Consider the following 18,935-nt stretch of genomic DNA (forward strand, 5'->3'; position numbering starts at 1 on the left):
AATGTAGGTAGAACTTTTTGAGCTGGGGCAACAGGCATTCCCACAACGATGGGTCTTTTCTTATTGTAAGTACCTGCATGTCCGTGGGAGACCAGATCCCAAACTTCTCTTAGTTATATTTAATTGCGCTTGGATCTGATAAAAGTATTTATGTGATCGCGGCAGGTACAGTGAACCTTCTTTGGAAACTTTGACACCAATTTTAGCAGTTTCCACGATGGACGGGTAGTTTTGAGCGCTTGCAGGACATTTGATCTCAAGGATGCCATCGTCATCAATAAGGCGATCGGGGCTCGTGGCCACGTACGGCGTGTCAGGATTCACAAAAAGACCACAGCGCATCACCACACAGGCTGGATTTCTGGCTTGGAATACCGAAGCTGCCTCATTCTCGTGGTCCATACCGTATCGGCAATCCCTGCTCTGGAATGACCTGGGATACAATATCTGCTTCACAATTGACGAGTAGTTGAAAGTCGCTCGATGCGGCCGACATATGCTGTAAATCGAGGTGGAAGGTATACTTATGCTTTCATATGCTTACATACTTATACTTACATACTTATGCTTACATATGCTTTCTTTCTGCACGCCAAAGTGAGCACTGACTTTGTTCCAGCGTAGATTCCTGGAGAGTCTTCGCTTCGTGGGCTGTAAGTCTTATTTTGTCAGCTAGCTCTTTAGCTTTCTGCAGAAAGATGGCGTTCTCGAGGTCCGGCCTTTGTGAATCTGGCCCATAGTCCTTGTCTCCGGCGACGCTTGAAAATTGTGGCATCCTGCAGGGATCGTCACGACGCACCGCTTTTCTGCGTGCCTTGCGTTCGTCTCGTCTCTTTCTTGTCTCGTCGGCCCCTTCCCGGATGACTTCTGCAGGTAGAATGCGTGCCACTTTGCGCGTCTCATATTGTATGCGATGGCTGCAAGGCGACACCTATTTCCATACCCCCTGCCTTTCGCAAAGTCCACACGCTTTCCGCCTACTGTACGAGCAACCATGCTTATGTATGTCTCAGCCGCATTGCTTGTTGCGTCCAGAAGGAGCATGTCACTCCTGTCAGCGAGTATATCAATGGCCTTTTGAATTTCTACCATCATGCCGGATCGTATTAGAAGCCTGCCCTTTTCGGTCCGTCGTTCGTGTTCAACCGCATCACCTCTCTTGATGGGACAACGCTCAGAGGGACAGCCGCTGTGGATGCCGAAAACATGACACGGGCCGTTTTTCAGTTGGTGACGTAGCCTCCGTATCGCTTCAGGCGTCACAGCGTGGGTGTTTTGGGCATGTCGTCTAACCGTGGACCTCGCGAGACCCTTTAGGATTCGGATACTCGCTGACGACAAAATCTTCCTGGCTTCCCTTCCATCTGGTGATGTGAATGCTTTGGTGTCTTTTGCAGCGATGTACAGTCTTTTAGTGTAATTTTTGACCAGGTGATTCACGCATTCAAGTTCCTTTACCAATCGACCGTATGAAACTTGTGTTTGAACAGCAACGAAAACGATGCTATCTCCATCGCCAATTAGTGTCGTATATCTGATTCCGTACATTCGTTCACTTTCTTGGAAACCCTGGACGATAATGTCGCGCTCCATTGAGGTCGAAGATGACGCCCAGTTGCGTGCACATGTGTGTGGAAAAGGATCTTTAAAGGGGCACAAAACAGGTCGAGGAACATTCTCCAATTATTATGCCCAATGAAAGAACATAGCTCACGATATCCAAATATGAAATTCTTTTGCTTCTAGCGAGCGTCTTTAACACGAAACAATGCCATTCAAAGTGCATAATCCGCGCGATTCTCTCCTTATCCTTGGAACCGAGTCACGTCATTATGTTCCAGCGTATAGCAACACCGAATTCTAGGCGCTGGAAGTGGGGGAGTTTTCGCTCTCCTAGCCAATGACGGACCCCACTGAGACAAGCTGCATCTCGCGAGGGAACCGGTTGTGGGGACATCGCGGTGACCTCGCGGAGCAATACAGCACCGGAAACATAGTGCGCACGTGAAATATAATATTGAGGGGTTTTGGTACGGTTTGAACTGGCTATCTTGGATTTGACAAGTGGGAATGTGTTTAGAGTTGACCTCACCTCTCGATATTACAACAAAATTGACGTATAGGCGTCCCACATTCTAAATGGTTGATGATGCGTGACGTCAAAATGACGTGTCGCTATTGCCGCCAGGAGATCGCAGGGCGGAGCATAAGGGCGAAAGAGTGCAGTGAATATTCAGTCGGTTTGGCGTCATTATTTACCTTTTTGCGACAACAATTTTTTGAAAACGTTCACCGTCGGCAACGTATCACGATACATTCAAAAACAGTGCGCCTTGTATACCTGTTTATTGCCCCTTTAACTTCAGCCTCCGCACGTTGATAAAGAGTGCAATACTTGTTCCTGACGCCAATGTACAGTATCTTTCGTGAATATTTGCCGACGATAACCGCGACACCGCTGTTTGCATTGTAGCTTTTCCCAAAAGACCTCTTACTCCATCATCCGTCCACTATGACCGAAATCTGCCAAAAGCCGTCAGGATCAGGACATTCTTTACGTTGCTTCGCCAATTCGATTTCCTCTTGAGCGGCAGCCTTCATAGAGTCCAACGTTGCAGCGTGCAAACTCTCGCCAACTTTGTCCTCCCACTTCTGATACAATTTGCAAGAAAGGAAGGGAAGGCCAACTGACGCTGTAAGTTCTCGGGCTTGAGTGAACCCAATTCCGACCGCGAGACATCCTCGAACAATATCAGCATTGATGCTGTTTTTCGAATCCAGTGGAGGTTGTGTGCGCACAAAATGGCTAAAGATGCAGAGAGGTGATTTGGTGCAGCGATATTCCAATGTGACACTCAGCCCCACTCTAACTTCTTTGTAGAACCGAAGCTGGCCACAAAACACGCATTCTTATGAATGAGTAACAGCAGCTCTTCCGTATTCCTCAATCACTTGTTGAAAGTTGATGACTAGGGTGGCTCGTTCACCATCTGCGGTATCTGACACCATCGACTGCCCAAGCAGCACCCCGATGTCGGGCCGACATCGGCCCGATGTGCTCCTGCGGACACTCCCGACATCGGCCCAATATCGGATATGTTGGGCCGACATGCCCAACTTGATGCCGATATCGGCCCGATGTCGTGTGCTGCCTGGGTGGCTTGTGTTGACAGGGGTTTCTGGAAAGTCCCACACAGAGGTTGCGGACAACGATGCCGTACGAGGCGGGTGCCGGTTGTCGTCGTTTCCCGATCTGCCGTGAACACTCGACGCGGATTTGGTAGTTCCAGATCACTTCTCTGCGACTGCTGCCGGTTATCACTGCCTGCGTCGTTGTTATCGCAGACGTGATGTGGCATGAAAGTACATTCCTGTGGCTTTCCCGTGTTTGGACGTTTTGGGGTAGATACCCATTGTGCTTCAGTGTCCATCACGTCCACATCATATGCACAGGACTGATCCCTAGAGGTGAAATTACAAACAAAGACCTGTAAGCGTATGTGAGAGTAGGTGACGCTCACGCGTTTCCTCTAATAAAGTAAGGAATAATATACCCAACGTGGGTCAGCAACAACGCGCTGCAAGCGCAAATGCTGCATCTGGTCATTACTCACTTTCCAAGCTAAAAAGGAAACACGAAGTTAACTTTTATTTTATTTTATAGTTTTTTTTGTTTTGTTTTTTGCGGTGCATCTCGTGCTTTACTTACGAACAAGTTTTGCACTCCTTTGGGGATGTTTCCACTTTAGGGATTGGACAGCTATAACTTATGTCATGCGACGCCTACCTGTCAGAGTTTTCCGCCAATGATGTGGCAACAAGCCGCATCCTCTTGCGAGCTGTGGCAATGCTCCTTGCTCTTTTCGTTCGCTTCCTTGCCTTTGATGGACATTTTCTTGATCTAGTCATTTGTGGGTATGCGGATCGTACGCAACTGGGGAACTTTCTTAAGAGTAAAACTTGCTAGCACCAACAACGGCAGCTTTTTTATTTGGTTGAGACACTATACGGTCCCTAATACGTTTCGTGAGCCAAAGGTTCAACTAACTGTTTCAGTCACGAGCCCTTGAGTGACATAGAGAATATGTTTGCAAAGAAAAACGAAGTCGGAATTTGTAATGTAGTTTGATTATCAGACAGTTTGCCCTGCACGCGCTTGTTCGCGCACCTTCTCCGTCCCCTCTCCCAGCTAGGTGCGAAAGCCGAGGTCCCTCTCCCAAAGCGGAAGCTGGATATGGTGGCAGCACAGTGCAGCCCCGGCGAGCAGACGACAAACAGCCAAATTTATGTCCACTTCGCCGCGGAAACTTGAGTACCTTGACACGAAACGTCAATTGAAAGGTGATCAGAATCAACATTTGCACTGCTGGACACCATTCTGAAAAGGAAAATTTTCTTCACCGACGTTATACCGACCGTTTTCATGCTAGTTCCATAGGGCTCAATGTATTTGTTTCCAAGGAAGCAAAAAAATGTATAAATTCAACCGTGTGCAGAAGATGAATTAAAAAGGTGTCAATACCTACATGGTATCTTCCATTATTTTGTGCCCAGAGTTTGGCTACCTAAAAGCCGTGGTTTGCGAGATGAACTGGACACCGTGATACCCATAGCGATTACATTGGGGTGATTCCGCCTTAAGCCCCGAAGTTGACGAAATTGGCCATTTTGCCATTTCGAGTGCCGTTTTGGAAGCCGTTTTGTCACAGGCGACCTCTCGGGGTGCAACAGGGGAACAAGATACGGGGTTCAAACCCCGTGATCTTACTTCCACATATACATATTACAAAATTAGCTGAGTACATCTTTAATAACATTTTGATATAAAATGATATTAAGCGACAAAATTGATAAAATTGGTCATTTGGCATTTTGGAAGCGATTTTGTAAAACGCGACCTCTCAGGGTGGAGTGTGGTGCACGATGAAGAGTGGGGCTTCGAACGTTTTAAAGGGCTCGGTCTGCTGCCGAACGTTGTGGTAGCCTCAGTTACAATCCCAGTTCAAGCCGTTCATAATATCTTTTTGGCACCATGATACAAGTCATTTGAGTCACTGTAAAGGGCTCTGCTGCCCCCTTTCCAAATTTTCTCGGTGGTTTCCGATGCAATCACAGGAGAGGGGCATAACATAAGCGGTCTCGTCTTTACATGTGTGTAAAATGTCTGCCACCATGTTAAAGTGTTTTTGTCTGTTTTAAAGGGCTCTGTTGGAGTCTTTTATGGAGTTTGCGGCCGCGTCCGTTATAATTCCAGTAGAATGGCAATAGCATAAACCGCTGCGACTGGCCGCGCTGACTTTGGAACTATGATAAAAGGGGTGTCGACCGTTTCAAAGGGATGTGCTCCCGCATTGCGGTAATGCTGCGATTATTCCTGAGCGCTCCGTGTTAAGCCTTTTCCCTGTCGTGTGTTCTATGTGGTGTACTATGTGTGTCTAATTGCTTAGCAGTTCCTCAAAATTTTCACCCGTAAAAATTCCGAGTGTATTGCGTTCTGCTGCCAGAGTAGAACTGATCGCGTCACATAATTTGTGCATACCTTTGTCCTGTGCTTTCTGAACAACGCAGCTGTGTGTATCGCATTATGCAATAATTTTCTGATAGCAGAAGTGAGTGGCTTTTTCTCAGTTCATTAGCGTGTGCTACGGTTTCTTGCAGTTACTGCTATTGGAGCACCAGTGCGTGTAATTTTTCACGGCTCTTTTCTTCTCTCGCTGCTTTTACTCAGAATATAGATGAGGGGAAACAGTCAGCATCCAGGTAGAGCAGAAGAAGAAGGCCGCTTGGCAAAGCTGAGTTCATGAAAATTGATTATTTGTTAAATGTTGATGAGTGTCAGTTCAGTTTCAGTCACTTTGCTCGATATGTTGATGGAGTAAGCTGTTCGGAGTTATAGATATTTGCACAGAAATGCTAGTATATGAGCGTGGAGTAGAAATTCCTATAAAGCTCGTCTCTCCTATAGAGCTTGTCTGACCGCAGGACAGAAATTCCTTGCGCCAACGCCACCCTCAGTGTAAGTCAATTATTTTGGATGTGAGTCTGCTTCACTGTACGACAGGACCTGGTAGGCTGAAATCGCAAGAAAGGAAAACTTTGAGCTCCTGGCTGACAGTAATCAATTTAAAAGCACGATTATAGTTTCCATATAAAGTAGAATTTTAAGGCACCAAAAAGTATACTTGACAGTAGTACAGGCTTTTTGTGATAGTTTTCCCAAACTGCAACGCAAGAATGAAAATCATTAATATAGTAGGAGTGCAATTATATTATATATCTGTTCATGTAAAGGCTCCGTCGCGCGCGAATGGAACTTTAACGCTAGGCTTTCGCGCCTTTTTGCTCGCATGTGTAACCTCAGACAACGAATATATGAGCATACAAAAGGCTGTGCGCCATTTATTGCACAAACCTGGTGATGATGATGTTGACTGTTCCAATATCACAATTATTGTTTTAAAGAGCAGTGGTAGTTTACTGCTGTGGTGATTATAATGGTTAAAAGCATCATGATAAGCCTTTGCAGAGAAAATCGCTAAGATCAGCATTCATGTGCGGTGCTTTTTTTTCCAATTTTAATGCGAGTGAATATCATTAAGAGCACGACAAAGAAAATAATAATTGAAATGGGATTAATAAAAAGAGGATTTGTGTTTTCCACTGCCTTCTTCAAACAGAATGTGATGACGTCATGCAGTGGCTCTATGTTTCAGGTGCCTGTAGCAATGCAGCAATGAATGCAGCCTGTAGCAATGCCTGTAGCTGTTACCGGAGAGAAAGTGCAACATCAAAATGGTCGATGGTGTGCATTGTTCTGGATTAATTTATGATGTGCATTGTTTTTGAATGAGAGGGATGTGTGTTCTTGTGTTTCAAATAGTTGGATGCTGGTTTTCCACTTTGTTCAAGTGCTTTCTCTGTGCTCCTTTTCCCTTGTTGTCTGGCAAACGCGGATTTTGCTGGCGTGCCAGTGCTCGCCGAGCTATATCCTGACATGGCCAGACCTGTTCTGTCATGCTTTCATTCTGCATGTAGTTTTTCTTTATTGACAAGACACATTGTTGTCTTGAGGATAGTGTTGCCCTTAAATGGAGTAGTGCTAGTACGGTTCTTAATAATTTTGCAATTCAATTAGTTCAGAAAGCAACCCCAAGGGGAACAGGTGCTTGGCTTTATTCAGGAGGGACAAAGCGTCATTGTTCAGTTATCTGCCTGGCTCTTGGATAAGATGGTCACCTCTCACTCACCTCATCGTATTTAGTCATTGATGGTGTTACTTGTTAGGATATCTTGTACGGTACGGGGTTCTTTTCAAGGTTTTTTTAGAAAAGACTTTGGAATTGAAATGCCTAATTCCTATGTTCCACTTTCATGCATGGTGCTTTTCTGCAGTAGCTTTTCTGTTTCCTATGCAGTAATTATAGACGAATAAAGGAAATAATATTGGGATGGTGATTCAATATATAACAGGTCCGTAGGAGAACAGGTGTCTAGAGCGTACATGAGCTTGAACCATGTAGCTGCATGCCTGGGTGGCGACGTCATGCTGCGGCTTTATTGTTTCAGGTGTACCTTATCCAGGGCAGTTGGGTTGGGTGTTAGTGGGCAAAAGAGTGCAGCCTCGAGACAATAGGATGACGTCATGGCCAATGAAGATGGCCAGCAGGGGGCGCCAGGATTCACTTCTCTCTTGGTCACTGGCCAGTGTGGACGCGTTGATTCTGTTCCTAACGATTGCATTGGCCATTAATGGAAAAGTGTAGCCTTGGGTGGGATGCAGCTTGCCTCTGATGGGGTACAGATGTGAGGTTGGTCACTGGTGAATGGAGTGCGACGATTCTGGTGGATTTTGTGTCGAGAGGAGTTACAATGAGAAAATGCAGTGTACATGTCCGATGATGGTGAGTGTCTTTTTTACTTTGTTCAAGTTTTTTCTTTCCTCTGTTGCCCAACAGTCGTGCAATTTTTCCTTGTGTGACAGGGCTCATGGCTGTTGTGGTTGGCTGTTTCCTACTGTGCCTGATTCTTTTTGTTGTTAGCCATTGATGTTTAGCATATTTACTCTTGCTTTCACATCCCCTGTATTATGAGTGTTTTTCTCCTTGCATGTCCAGAGTCGTCCTAACCTGCCCAGACATGCCATGATGACGTCCCAGGATGTCCGGAACTGGTGGTGACAGCTATGATGCTTTACAACCTGCCGCTGTGCTCCATCACGCAGCGATGATTAGCTGCCTTTCCGGACCTCTTTCTTCAAGATGGAGTCAATTATCGCGAACTAAACTCCTTCTCTCCACTCTATTTCTATCTCTTTTTTCTTTTTTATGAATGCTCGTTGCCCACAACGCACAGATCGCCTGTACACGAGTTAGATGCTCCCCAATTAGTGTGGTGACTCACTCGATGATGCTCATTACTGTGGGGATCCCAATTAGCTGTAATTGGTAATTAAATCGCGTGTAAGGCCGGTTGTGAGCTGCGAGCGTCCATCCCATACTATTGGCATGGAGCATTGTGCACGTAACCGCCGTTCATCTACGGCGCTTTGTGGTGGAAACGTCTGAACTGAATATGTGAAAGCTGCAGAGCAAACTGAAATGAGACAAGCGGCAACCGATAGTTGTCGATCCCATGACAGATACAAACCGTAAAGGACGACAAGTCTGTGACACAATGGTTTCTCGGAGTTCTCCATTCCGTACATTCTCCAACACAATCGTTTCCCAAGCAATTCAGCCCCGGCCAGGAAAAAAGTGGGCTGTTCCCAATATGGTTCCAGTCAAATCTGGTTGGTCTCGGAAAAGTGTCAGGTGAATGCGGATGGTAACCACCTGGACCCCCAGAGGGGTAGCTGGTTCCGCTTTGGTGAAATTGGTGCTATCCCAAGCAGAACCAATATTGGTTCAATATCGGCTGCCACTGTTGGACCAATATAGGGAGTGCCACGGGGCTCCATAGTGGACCAATATGGGCTGCGCATATTGACCATTCTCGCAAGCCCATTTCGCGCCAATATTGCCAATATTTCTGTGATAACGCCAACGGGAAGTCCGCGAAATAATAAAGCCTTATCCGGTTTTATATGCACCATTGATAGTACCTTTTTTAGTACCTGCTTTTTAATTGCTGCAGATCTCATTGATCCACGTTGGATAGAATTACAAAAAACAACACTGCATTGTCTCAAGGACGAAGAACTGGGCTACGCCCGTCTTGCTGAAGGACACAGGCAGTTCCACAGAACTGCAATACGAAACACCCCTCAGTAGCCTTTATTGGGATCGCAACAGTCTATATGAACCAAAAATTTCCAAGCCGCTCCGAGAGTAGGAAAGAGAAAGGAGCGAAACACTTTCGTGACGGTGACGGACATACGCCAGAGCAACTCTCACTGTTTGCAGCAACTTGAAAGCACCTGACTTTACAGAAGAGCCATCTCATCCTGTCAAACATTATGCCTTTTTACTTGACGTTCGTTTACGCTTTTACTTTACTTGACAATTCCATTATCATTACAGGAACCAGCGGCATTTTAGCCCGTATGAAACGTCCGATCTGACTGTCGCGCATGTGCATTAGTTGCAAGACGTGATTCAGCTCAAACGACCACGCTCGCTTGGCATTGGCATCGCAAAGCAAGATGGCGTCTGCTTCCAGAACGTGAAAAGTGGAGCTGTCTAGTTCTAGTGAACGTTACCGTGGGTTTGCCACGTTTGTTGCATGTTTCGAACAATATGTATCATCCGCGGGAATTTGTTGGATGGAACGACGTATTGAATTGGGCATTCCACACGCTTCAACGTCCAATCTTGCCATGCTTCTCAGGCATGTGAACAACACTGGCACGTACCATTTTCTGCACGTACCACTTTCAGTCAATATGGGATGTACACCGGCAATATGGGGCCCATATAGCAGGGATTTTCCCAATGTTGGTTCAAACTGAGCAATATGGACAAAATGCGTGGACACGCGACTCGCACAGGGCACGTATTCACAACGCTTTTCGCAAAATAAAGTGGCGCTGACTTTCTGAAAACTTTCGAGACAGCCACAAGAAATGTAAATATAATGAAGTTTTCATTCCTATGAAACACGTAAATGATCACCACTCCAAATTACTATTATCTATTTAAACACGTAAGTGATCGACAAACGTTGACATCTTCGGAAAAGCCTACGAGCGCTCCATGCTGCTATCTTCAACTGTTTCTCGGCGGTTGCACCTTGTGATATTTCGTTGGCAACGCATGGGACAGCCCATCAGATGCTGTCTGTGACAGCGATTACAACCAATACGGGTGGTTATTCTGTGGCAATAATTTTTTGCCAGATCCCGAGCAGGCGTGTTTGCTTGCTCAAAGCGAAGCAATCTCGCATGTTCGCGTGGCGCTTTCCGAGCGCCCGAAATTTGCCAGCTAGCACATTTTTTACGCTCGGGCTCAAAACGACCGGGCAACGGGTTGCCCAACTATATCCGGTGTCGTCACATCTACAATGCAACGGTGGCAAGTGCTCTCATTGGCCTGCACGTTGAAATCACGTGGTTTAGCAGACGGCAGAACTCGAAGACATGCGAACGCGATGCCCCTAGCGTGATCCAAGTAACTAAAACCGCTAGATTAAACCGCTGTTAAAACAGGACTTCACCACATAGCATGCTCATAGCCAACCATCATTCTGAATGATATCATTCTGCGCATTGATTTGTTGAAAATGGGAGGAGGCGCCTATCTTGGACACGTTATTGTTGACCGGGATACGCGCCTCCCTCCTGCTTTGAAGAAATCAGGACACGGAATGATATTATTCGGAATCACCATCGGCTAGGAGCAAGTCATGTCGTGAGGTTCTGTTTCAACAGTATAGTACCCAGGTTCGGGTGGCAACGGTCACGTGATCCAGCTCGGTCTCCGACATAGCAACTTCCGAGTGCCAGGCCGTGTTGCCACGAAATGACCACCCGAATTCGCCATTAGAGTCAGATGGTCGCCTGCTCACTCCGTTTTACGGACCAGTATTTTCGCGACCAGTCGACAGGAACTGCCCTGACTGGGGGTGTAGTGCTACTGAACACTAACGAGACCAGGCAACAACATGGTGGTGGAATTGCCAGGTCAGAGCGAGAGCTCGGGCTGAGCGAGGCAAGGCTATTTATTATTCGCGCCTTGATGTGATGGCGCTGGCAATGCCGCCACAGCGTCACAGCGCACAAAGACATGTGTGCAGGAGGCGAGGTCGGGATGCTGGAAGGCCGAGGACACACGCGAGGGCCGAGATGTTGCTGGACGAAGGGCGGCCATAGTACGGCAGAGCCGCGAAACGTAGTCAGCTGGTGAGAGAGCAGTGCTGCCTGGCAACGGGCAAATGAGATCTCCGGGGAGGCGTAGGGACGTGCCGTATACCAGCTCGGCGACGGCGCAGCCTATGTCAGGTTTGAACGTGGAACGGATCCCCAGGAGCGCGAGCGGTATGACTTCTGGCCAGGGTGTTTCGGGAGCAGCCCGGAGGGCAACCTTGAGCTGTCGGTGGAAGCGCTCCACGAGGCCGTTTGACGCCGGGTGGTAGGCAGTCGTTCGAATCCGCTTGCTGCCCAGTGTGTTGACGAGTCTAGAGAAGAGGGCGGACTCGAACTGGGGACCTCGGTCTGACGTGATGATAGAGGGTACACCGAAGCGCGACACCCAGGTGTTCAAGAGGGCGGCTGCAACTGTGGATGCAGTGACGTCGGGTACCGGTACAGCCTCGGGCCAACGGGTGAACCGGTCTATGATGGTGAAGATGTAACGATAGCCGGATGATATTGGGAGTGGTCCCACCAAGTCGATGTGGATGTGAGCGAAGCGGCTGTCTGGCGCGGGAAACTGAGAAGGATGGAGGCGGGTGTGCCTGTGAACCTTAGTCCGCTGACACGGAATGCAGGCTTGAACCCAGCGCTTGATGTCCTTGTTCATGAAGGGCCAGACGTAGCGCCGAGAAATGAGTCCTTGAGTTGCGCGTATGCCAGGATGGGACAATGAATGATAGGTCGAGAAGACTTCTCGTCGAAGTGCTGCCGGAACAAATGGGCGGGGTCGACCTTGTGACGTGTCGCACGCGACAGGCTGTGTAGCGCCTGGCAGGTCGACATCCTCTATGGAAGACCTCTTCCTTGAAGAAGACCATCTTCTATGGAAGAATCCTTAAGGAAGACGAAGGGTCACTTCTGAAAGACGAGAGTTCTTGATCGGATGATTGGGCTTGGGCCAGTGCGTCGAGGAGCGAAGACTGACAGGTTGTCCCAATGAAGTTGACGCGACTGAGAGCGTCCGCCACCACATTATCTGCACCGCTGATGTGCTGAACGTCTGTGGTGAACTCCGAGATGAATGCGAGGTGGCGGGTCTCACGAGGGGTGTAGCTTGTGCTGCATGGAGACAATGCGTAGACGAGGGGCTTATGATCGGTGAATACAGTGAATTGTCGGCCCTCCAAGAAATGGCGAAAGTGCTTGACGGTGAGATATATGGCCAGGAGCTCGCGACCGAAGGCACTGTAGCGAGTCTCCTGGGGCTTCATCTTCCGTGAAAAGAATGCTAGAGGGCGCCAAGCGCCAGAGATACGCTGTTGGAGGACGGCGCCGACAGCTGTGCTGGATGCATCGACCATGATGGACGTTGGGGCGTCGTGTTGAGGATGGAATAGAAGGGACGATGAAGCGATTGCCTGCTTGATTGCCTGGAAGGCAGCTGCCGCTTCAGGGGTCCAAACCAGCACAGAGTGTTTCGAGCGCTTGGTGGCGAGCAGAGCTTCGAGGGGACTCAGTTTGGCTGCGCATGATGGCACAAAGCGCCTATAAAAATTCACCAGCCCCAAGAATTGTCGTAGTTTGGTCACGGAAGCGGGCTGCGGGAAGTCTTGAATAGCAGCGACTCGGGATGGTAAAGGCATGATGCCCTGGCTGTTGACATGATGGCCAAGGAAGTCGAGTTCTCCGACTCCAAATTCGCTCTTAGCGGCATTGATAATGATGCCGCTCTGTTGCAAGCGGGTAAAGAGCGCCCGAAGATGATGTTCGTGCTCTGTTGGGGAGCGGCTTGCGACGAGGAGGTCATCCATGTACGCGTAGACAAATGGTAATCCGCGAATGATGTTGTCGATGAACCTCTGAAAAGTCTGGGCAGCGTCCCGCAAGCCAAAGGGCATTCGAAGGAACTCAAACAGGCCAAATGGGATCGTAATGGCGGTTTTTGGTATATCCTCCTCTGCCATAGGGATCTGATGGTAAGCGCGGACGAGATCTATTTTCGAGAACGTGGTGGCGCCTTCGAGATGAGCTGAGAAGTCCAAGATGTGCGGGATGGGATAGCGGTCGGGGATGGTTGCGTTGTTCAACGCGCGATAGTCGCCGCACGGGCGCCAGTCCCCGGTCTTCTTTGGCACCATGTGCAGCGGCGAAGCCCACGTACTGGATGATGGCCTGATGATACCAAGTTCAAGCATGTGGTCAAATTATGCCTTTGCCACGCGGAACTTTTCGGGTGCGAGGCGCCGCGGGCGGAAGTGAACTGGTGGGCCACGGGTGGAAACGTGGTGAACAACATCGTGTTGTACGGGTTTCATCCAGTCGGGTGGTTGAGTCAACGCAGGGAAATCCTTCAGGATAGAGGCGAAGGGGATGTCCGGCGCAGTGCAAGATAGTACGCGGGATGGTGGTGCAGGGAGGTTAAGGCCGCAGACTGACAGGGACGTTGAGCGGTCAATGAGGCGCCAGCCGTTGACGTCGACGAGCAGCTTGAAACTGTTGAGAAAGTCTGCTCCGAGGATTGCTTGGGTGACGTCGGCGACAAGAAAAAGCCACCTAAAATCTCTTCGGAGCCCGATGTTGAGGGTTAGAGACCGTTGGCCGTAAACGGGTATGGTAGAGGCGTTGGCGGCTCTTAGGCTGAAGCATTGCTCTCGGGGTCGGCGTGAAAATTTGTCGGCGGGTATGACGCCTACTTCCGCGCCCGTATCAACGAGGAAGCGCATCCCGGTGGTACTGTCAATGATGTGGAAAAGGCGGCTGCTGGTGGACTCGGGCGCGCTTGTCGTGGAAAGGGTTTTCGGGTGTCGCGACCACGAGCAAGGTAGGAGGCAGCGTTATGCATCGGCGGCGAAACGGTGGTTGTAGCGACAAAGTCTGCTGAAGGTTCGGGAGCAGGAACGCGCAGGAACCGATGGGGAATCTGCGCGATGGTCAGCGCGGCAGGAAGTTGATGATCTTGGTCGGCATAAAAGGTTTGCGACCAGCTGGGTAAGGTGACGAACCTGCTGAGACAAGGCGTGGGCGGAGCTTTCGAAGCTGACCTGGGAAACAGGCGGAGCGGGCAGTTCGGAGAAGCCGGAGGAATTGACGACTGCCATGTCCAGGTCCGTCAGGTGTTGTCCAAGGTATTGTTCGGATCACCACTGTAGTGCTACTGAACACTAACGAGACCAGGCAACAACATGGTGGTGGAATTGCCAGGTCAGAGCGAGAGCTCGGGCTGAGCGAGGCAAGGCTATTTATTATTCGCGCTTTGATGTGATGGCGCTGGCAATGCCGCCACAGGGGCGCGAGACTCCACGGGAAGATTTCGTGTGGTTCTGTTGCTATTGTTGGTTCTGGTGGCTATTCTGACTTTGATGATTGGACACTAGATGTTGGAATCGTATATTAAAAAAAACACTCTTGTGCGGAATTCGTTCAACAATACGTAACGTTTCTTTCCTCCTGGTTTTGTGTTTCAGAGACCGGACGCTGCAATCAAAGGTGGATGTAACAGTGGTTACTGCCGAATTGGCTACCAGCGCCGAACTTGATCGGGGACCAACTTCAAAATGACAATTCAATGCTGAGTATGATGCTCTTGCGAACTATAAAAAGCGACATTCTCCCCAGAAGTTGGTTGCTGTTTTTTTAAGCCTAGTCTTTCACCTCTTGCTTTCGCATGAAACGTGCACTGCTTTGACGGACATAAAACACATCACAATACATTGATAGATTGATGAGAACAGACTTCAGTAAACATCCTAACATCTTCGAACATTCAGCTTTTGCCTCATCAGTTCTACGAAACTAAAGAATAATGTCTCCTCGGGCAAAATGTCTACATTATGACACGTGTGAATTTATTTTTTTCCATCGCGAGGCATTACTTATCATTGCGTCGTCTGCTGAGTGAGCGGAAGTCATCCCCATATCATCGTCATCATGTATCTCTCTTTCTCTCTTATCATTGCGTCCCGCCAGAGCACGTAAAGAACCTTTTTGAAAAACGTGGAGAAGCTCTATCTTCGTACTACGCAATAGCCATGAAAATTCCAAGAGATCATCGGTGCTTCTCTGCGAAAGCACATTATTTCAAAAGAACGCGGCGTTAAATGGACCGAAAAGTGAAAAATAACCCCCATATTTTTGCCCACTGTCGTGCACAACATCGTTGTTTGATAAGATACAGAAAGCATTACTTCTCAATTCGGCATATTTTTTACGTATAAATATTTTGAAGATTGCCGGAACATGGACGGTGCTGCCAGCGAACGGCGAAAAAGAGCAACTTGGGTTTCGGGTCCAGGCCTCCCAGGGATTGGTCAACCCTTACCACGTGACAGCTAATTTTGTAGAGGACAAAGTTGACGCACATTATCTTACAGCTAAACGCCATTTTAAAAATGACGCTCACTTCCATAGCTTTTACGTTAATAAAGCATTCAGCTACTTCGCCGCTACGAGCTACGATCCGCCGCGCCATCTGCAAGGCCATCTGTGTTATCGCGTTTATTGTTTACGTCGTGGGTGGTCATGTTAATCGCGCGAAGCAGAAAGTATAAGTGAATGACATGTTCGTGGCTGTTGTGTCAATTATTCGAGAGACCTACATATGCCTGGTGTAGTTTTGGTGTTGGGGGATGCAAAAATCATTTTCGTTCACCATCGGCGGCGCGCGTTTTCTACCACAAGATTCAACAGGAGAGTGTGCGAAAACGAATGTGGTTCGAAACACTCGGTTATTAGATGTAGCTGTCGTGTCGTGTGTGCTGAGCTCATTTTGCTGCCGATGACTACGAATATGCCGTAGAAGGCAAATTGCGAAGACGTTACGAAGCACACTGATGCTCAGTACCAAGTGATTTTGGTTCACCGAGGTGACGAGTTCAACACAACGTCTTAGGTACGTATACAGGCGTCACACATGTATTAATTATAATATAGCGATGACGTATTCCATTTAACTTATGTTATCCTACTTGTCCCGTACTCAACATTGTCAACATCGACAAATTTAATTTTAGGGGCCTTCAAGGGTTGAAGTGGCGCAAGACTGCTTCGTGTGTGTGTGAGCCAGGCAGTCAAGTTGACATGCCAGAAATAGCTGAAAGCAGGTATGCAAAGTCCACAGATGGAAGCACTAGATTTTTTACGCGTTGCAGAATTTGTGACATTTTTTGGAGTCTTTGGACAGGTGCAGAACATTAGTATGACGTCAACAATAGGAGAAGAAACCGATGAGTACTACTAGCTTGTTTGAAGGGTACAAGAATACTTCCTGTTGAGGTGCCCAGGCGAAAATTTTTTGAACTGGTACCAGTTGAACTGTGTTATCGAACAGGGACCAGTTCAGCCGGTCCCAGATCAACTGGTACCAGTTGGGACAACTGGTCCCTGTTCGATAACACAGTTCACCCAGTCCCAGTTGCAACCGGTCCCAGTTGAGACTGGGACCGGTTAGAAACCAGTTGTGCCAACTGGTACCAGTTGAGACTGGGACCGGCCAGAAACCAGTTGGGCCAACTGGTACCAGTTGATCGAACTGGTCCCTGTTCGATAACACAGTTCGCCCAGTCCCAGTTGCAACTGGACCAGTTCAACTGGGACTGGGTGAGCTGTGTTATCGAACAGGGACCAGTTCGATCAACTGGTACCAGTTGGCCCAACTGGTTTCTGGCCGGTCCCAGTCTCAACCGGTACCAGTTGGCCCAACTGATTTCTAACCAGTCGCAGTCTCGACTGGAACTGGTTGCAAACCTCATTGTTGAGCTGGGACCGGTTGAAGTGCCTCACTTAGAGCGGCCTGTTCGGACAGAGGTTAGCTTGTATGTAACCGGTGCCCGTTTGTAGGATTGCTGCTCCCAGCAACGGCAGATCCAAAGAACTGCAATGCAAAATTGTATTTTATTTGTAGTCAAACATTACACATATTTCAATGTACATGTAGCGTAACTATGTAATTAAATTATAGCAGTAGATGAACTACAGAGTTACATGGAATAGATAATACTTCATGGTTGATTGGTCCCTTGCTTGACTGCCTTGTGGACATCTTGAATCATTCAACAAAGTATTTGAGATGTTCTTAATAGCACATAATGGATCGATATTTTCCTTTGAGCCCCAGCAGCTTAAGGTTTCTGGAAAGTTGAAAGGGCACAAGTGAATATGCATTCAATTACAACATGTAATTGTAGTGTGTGCCTGGACAGTCACTCAATCTGAGCGGTCGTGGCCCCGGAAAGTACGCGAATCTCTCAACATTTTCGTTGTGCAGTAGTTGGACCTTTCAACTAAGAGATTCGCCAGCTTTCGGGGGGCAATGAGTACTACTCTGGCGCACTACGCTAGTTCGACAACATCCGTGGTGTGAAGGATCTAAAACACGAGAATGAACGAAAAAAAAAGCAAAAACAAAAACATGAATGAAAAAAGTTGCTGGTAGCGTTAACATAAACCGGATGTTACTCGTAAAACGCCATGCATTTGCAGGTGCCACGAATGTGACGCGGAACAAAGAGAAGAGGTTCTAATGGAAGTAATATTTCTAAATGGTGCACAACGGAAAAGCACTTAAGTATATAGTACTCACGATATAAAGCGGTCTCCACAGTTGAAGTCAAGCTGCAATCCTATAACACCCACCCCCCGGCCGCTGGCGCTCATTGTACTGTCGCACTGTCGTAACTTGCAGACAAATCATTTAGATTATAAAACCAACGCCTATGTCACACATCACGCTAAGAACATAACGGCAAGAATCGCTGTACAGGCACGCTGCTAAGCAAGCGACCGTTGCACTGTAAACGCATCATTCAACGCGGGAGCAGGAACGCACAAAATACAAATATAAGAGTTCCAAAATAACTTTCGTTAACACTAACGAACTTTACCAAAAATTGAAATATAATTATTTCTACTAATAACGTTACTTTCTGATCGTTTTTATAACTTCGTCTTGCAATCTTCATATTAACCTGTCCTGGCACTGAAACCGAAACTTCCTCCCAAATATGTAAACTGGTCCAGTTCGAACTGGCACCACCTCACTTCCAGATGCTGCCAGTCCAGCTTGAACTGGTACCAGTCCACTTTCCAGTTGCCACGATCCCAGCTTGAACTGGTTGCACACATTGCCCACTTGCCACCAGCCCAGCTTGAACTGGTACCAGTTCACTTTCCAGTTACCGCCAGCCCAGCTTGAACTGGTACCTGTTCACTTCCCAGTTGCAACCAGTCCAGCTTGAACTGGTACCACAAAGTGCCCAGTTGCAACCAGCCCAGCTTGAACTGGTACCAGTTTACTTTCCAGTTGCCACCAGTTTGGTACCAGTTGGTTCCAGTTGACCACCAGTTGGTGCGAACTGGGAACGAACTGGTACCAGTTGGCTTCCCAGCTCAAATTTTCGCCTGGGTGTAGTTGTGACTTTATGACTAAGGAACGCTAATTAATTTTCTAGAGATGCATCCTCTACACTTGAATGCCCAGTGAAACACCAAACGTTCGTTGCTTTGAAGTCCCACTACTGGAATTGTTCAATGTGTGTCAGAGCTGCAGTGAGCCATGCAAGGTTACCACATCATATTGGTCCTAAATTTGCAGAGTTCCCTTATCTCGGACGCAACTGTCATTTCTCTTTATTACTCTTCTGATCCTACCTTC

The 18,935-nt window shown here is 47.9% G+C and overlaps 1 protein-coding gene across 1 annotated transcript; it reads right to left on the reverse strand.

The window, feature by feature from the left end:
- Nucleotides 1-13,491: 13,491 nt before the first annotated feature.
- LOC135369380 (uncharacterized) lies at nucleotides 13,492-14,010 on the reverse strand. The gene has a single exon (XM_064602974.1). The coding sequence runs from the start codon at nucleotides 14,008-14,010 to the stop codon at nucleotides 13,492-13,494; it is 519 nt and encodes a 172-aa protein (XP_064459044.1).
- Between the last annotated feature and the right edge of the window lie 4,925 nt (nucleotides 14,011-18,935).

This window comes from Ornithodoros turicata, chromosome 9, assembly GCF_037126465.1.
Source record: "Ornithodoros turicata isolate Travis chromosome 9, ASM3712646v1, whole genome shotgun sequence".
In the NCBI taxonomy this organism is placed as follows: Eukaryota; Metazoa; Arthropoda; class Arachnida; order Ixodida; family Argasidae; genus Ornithodoros; species Ornithodoros turicata.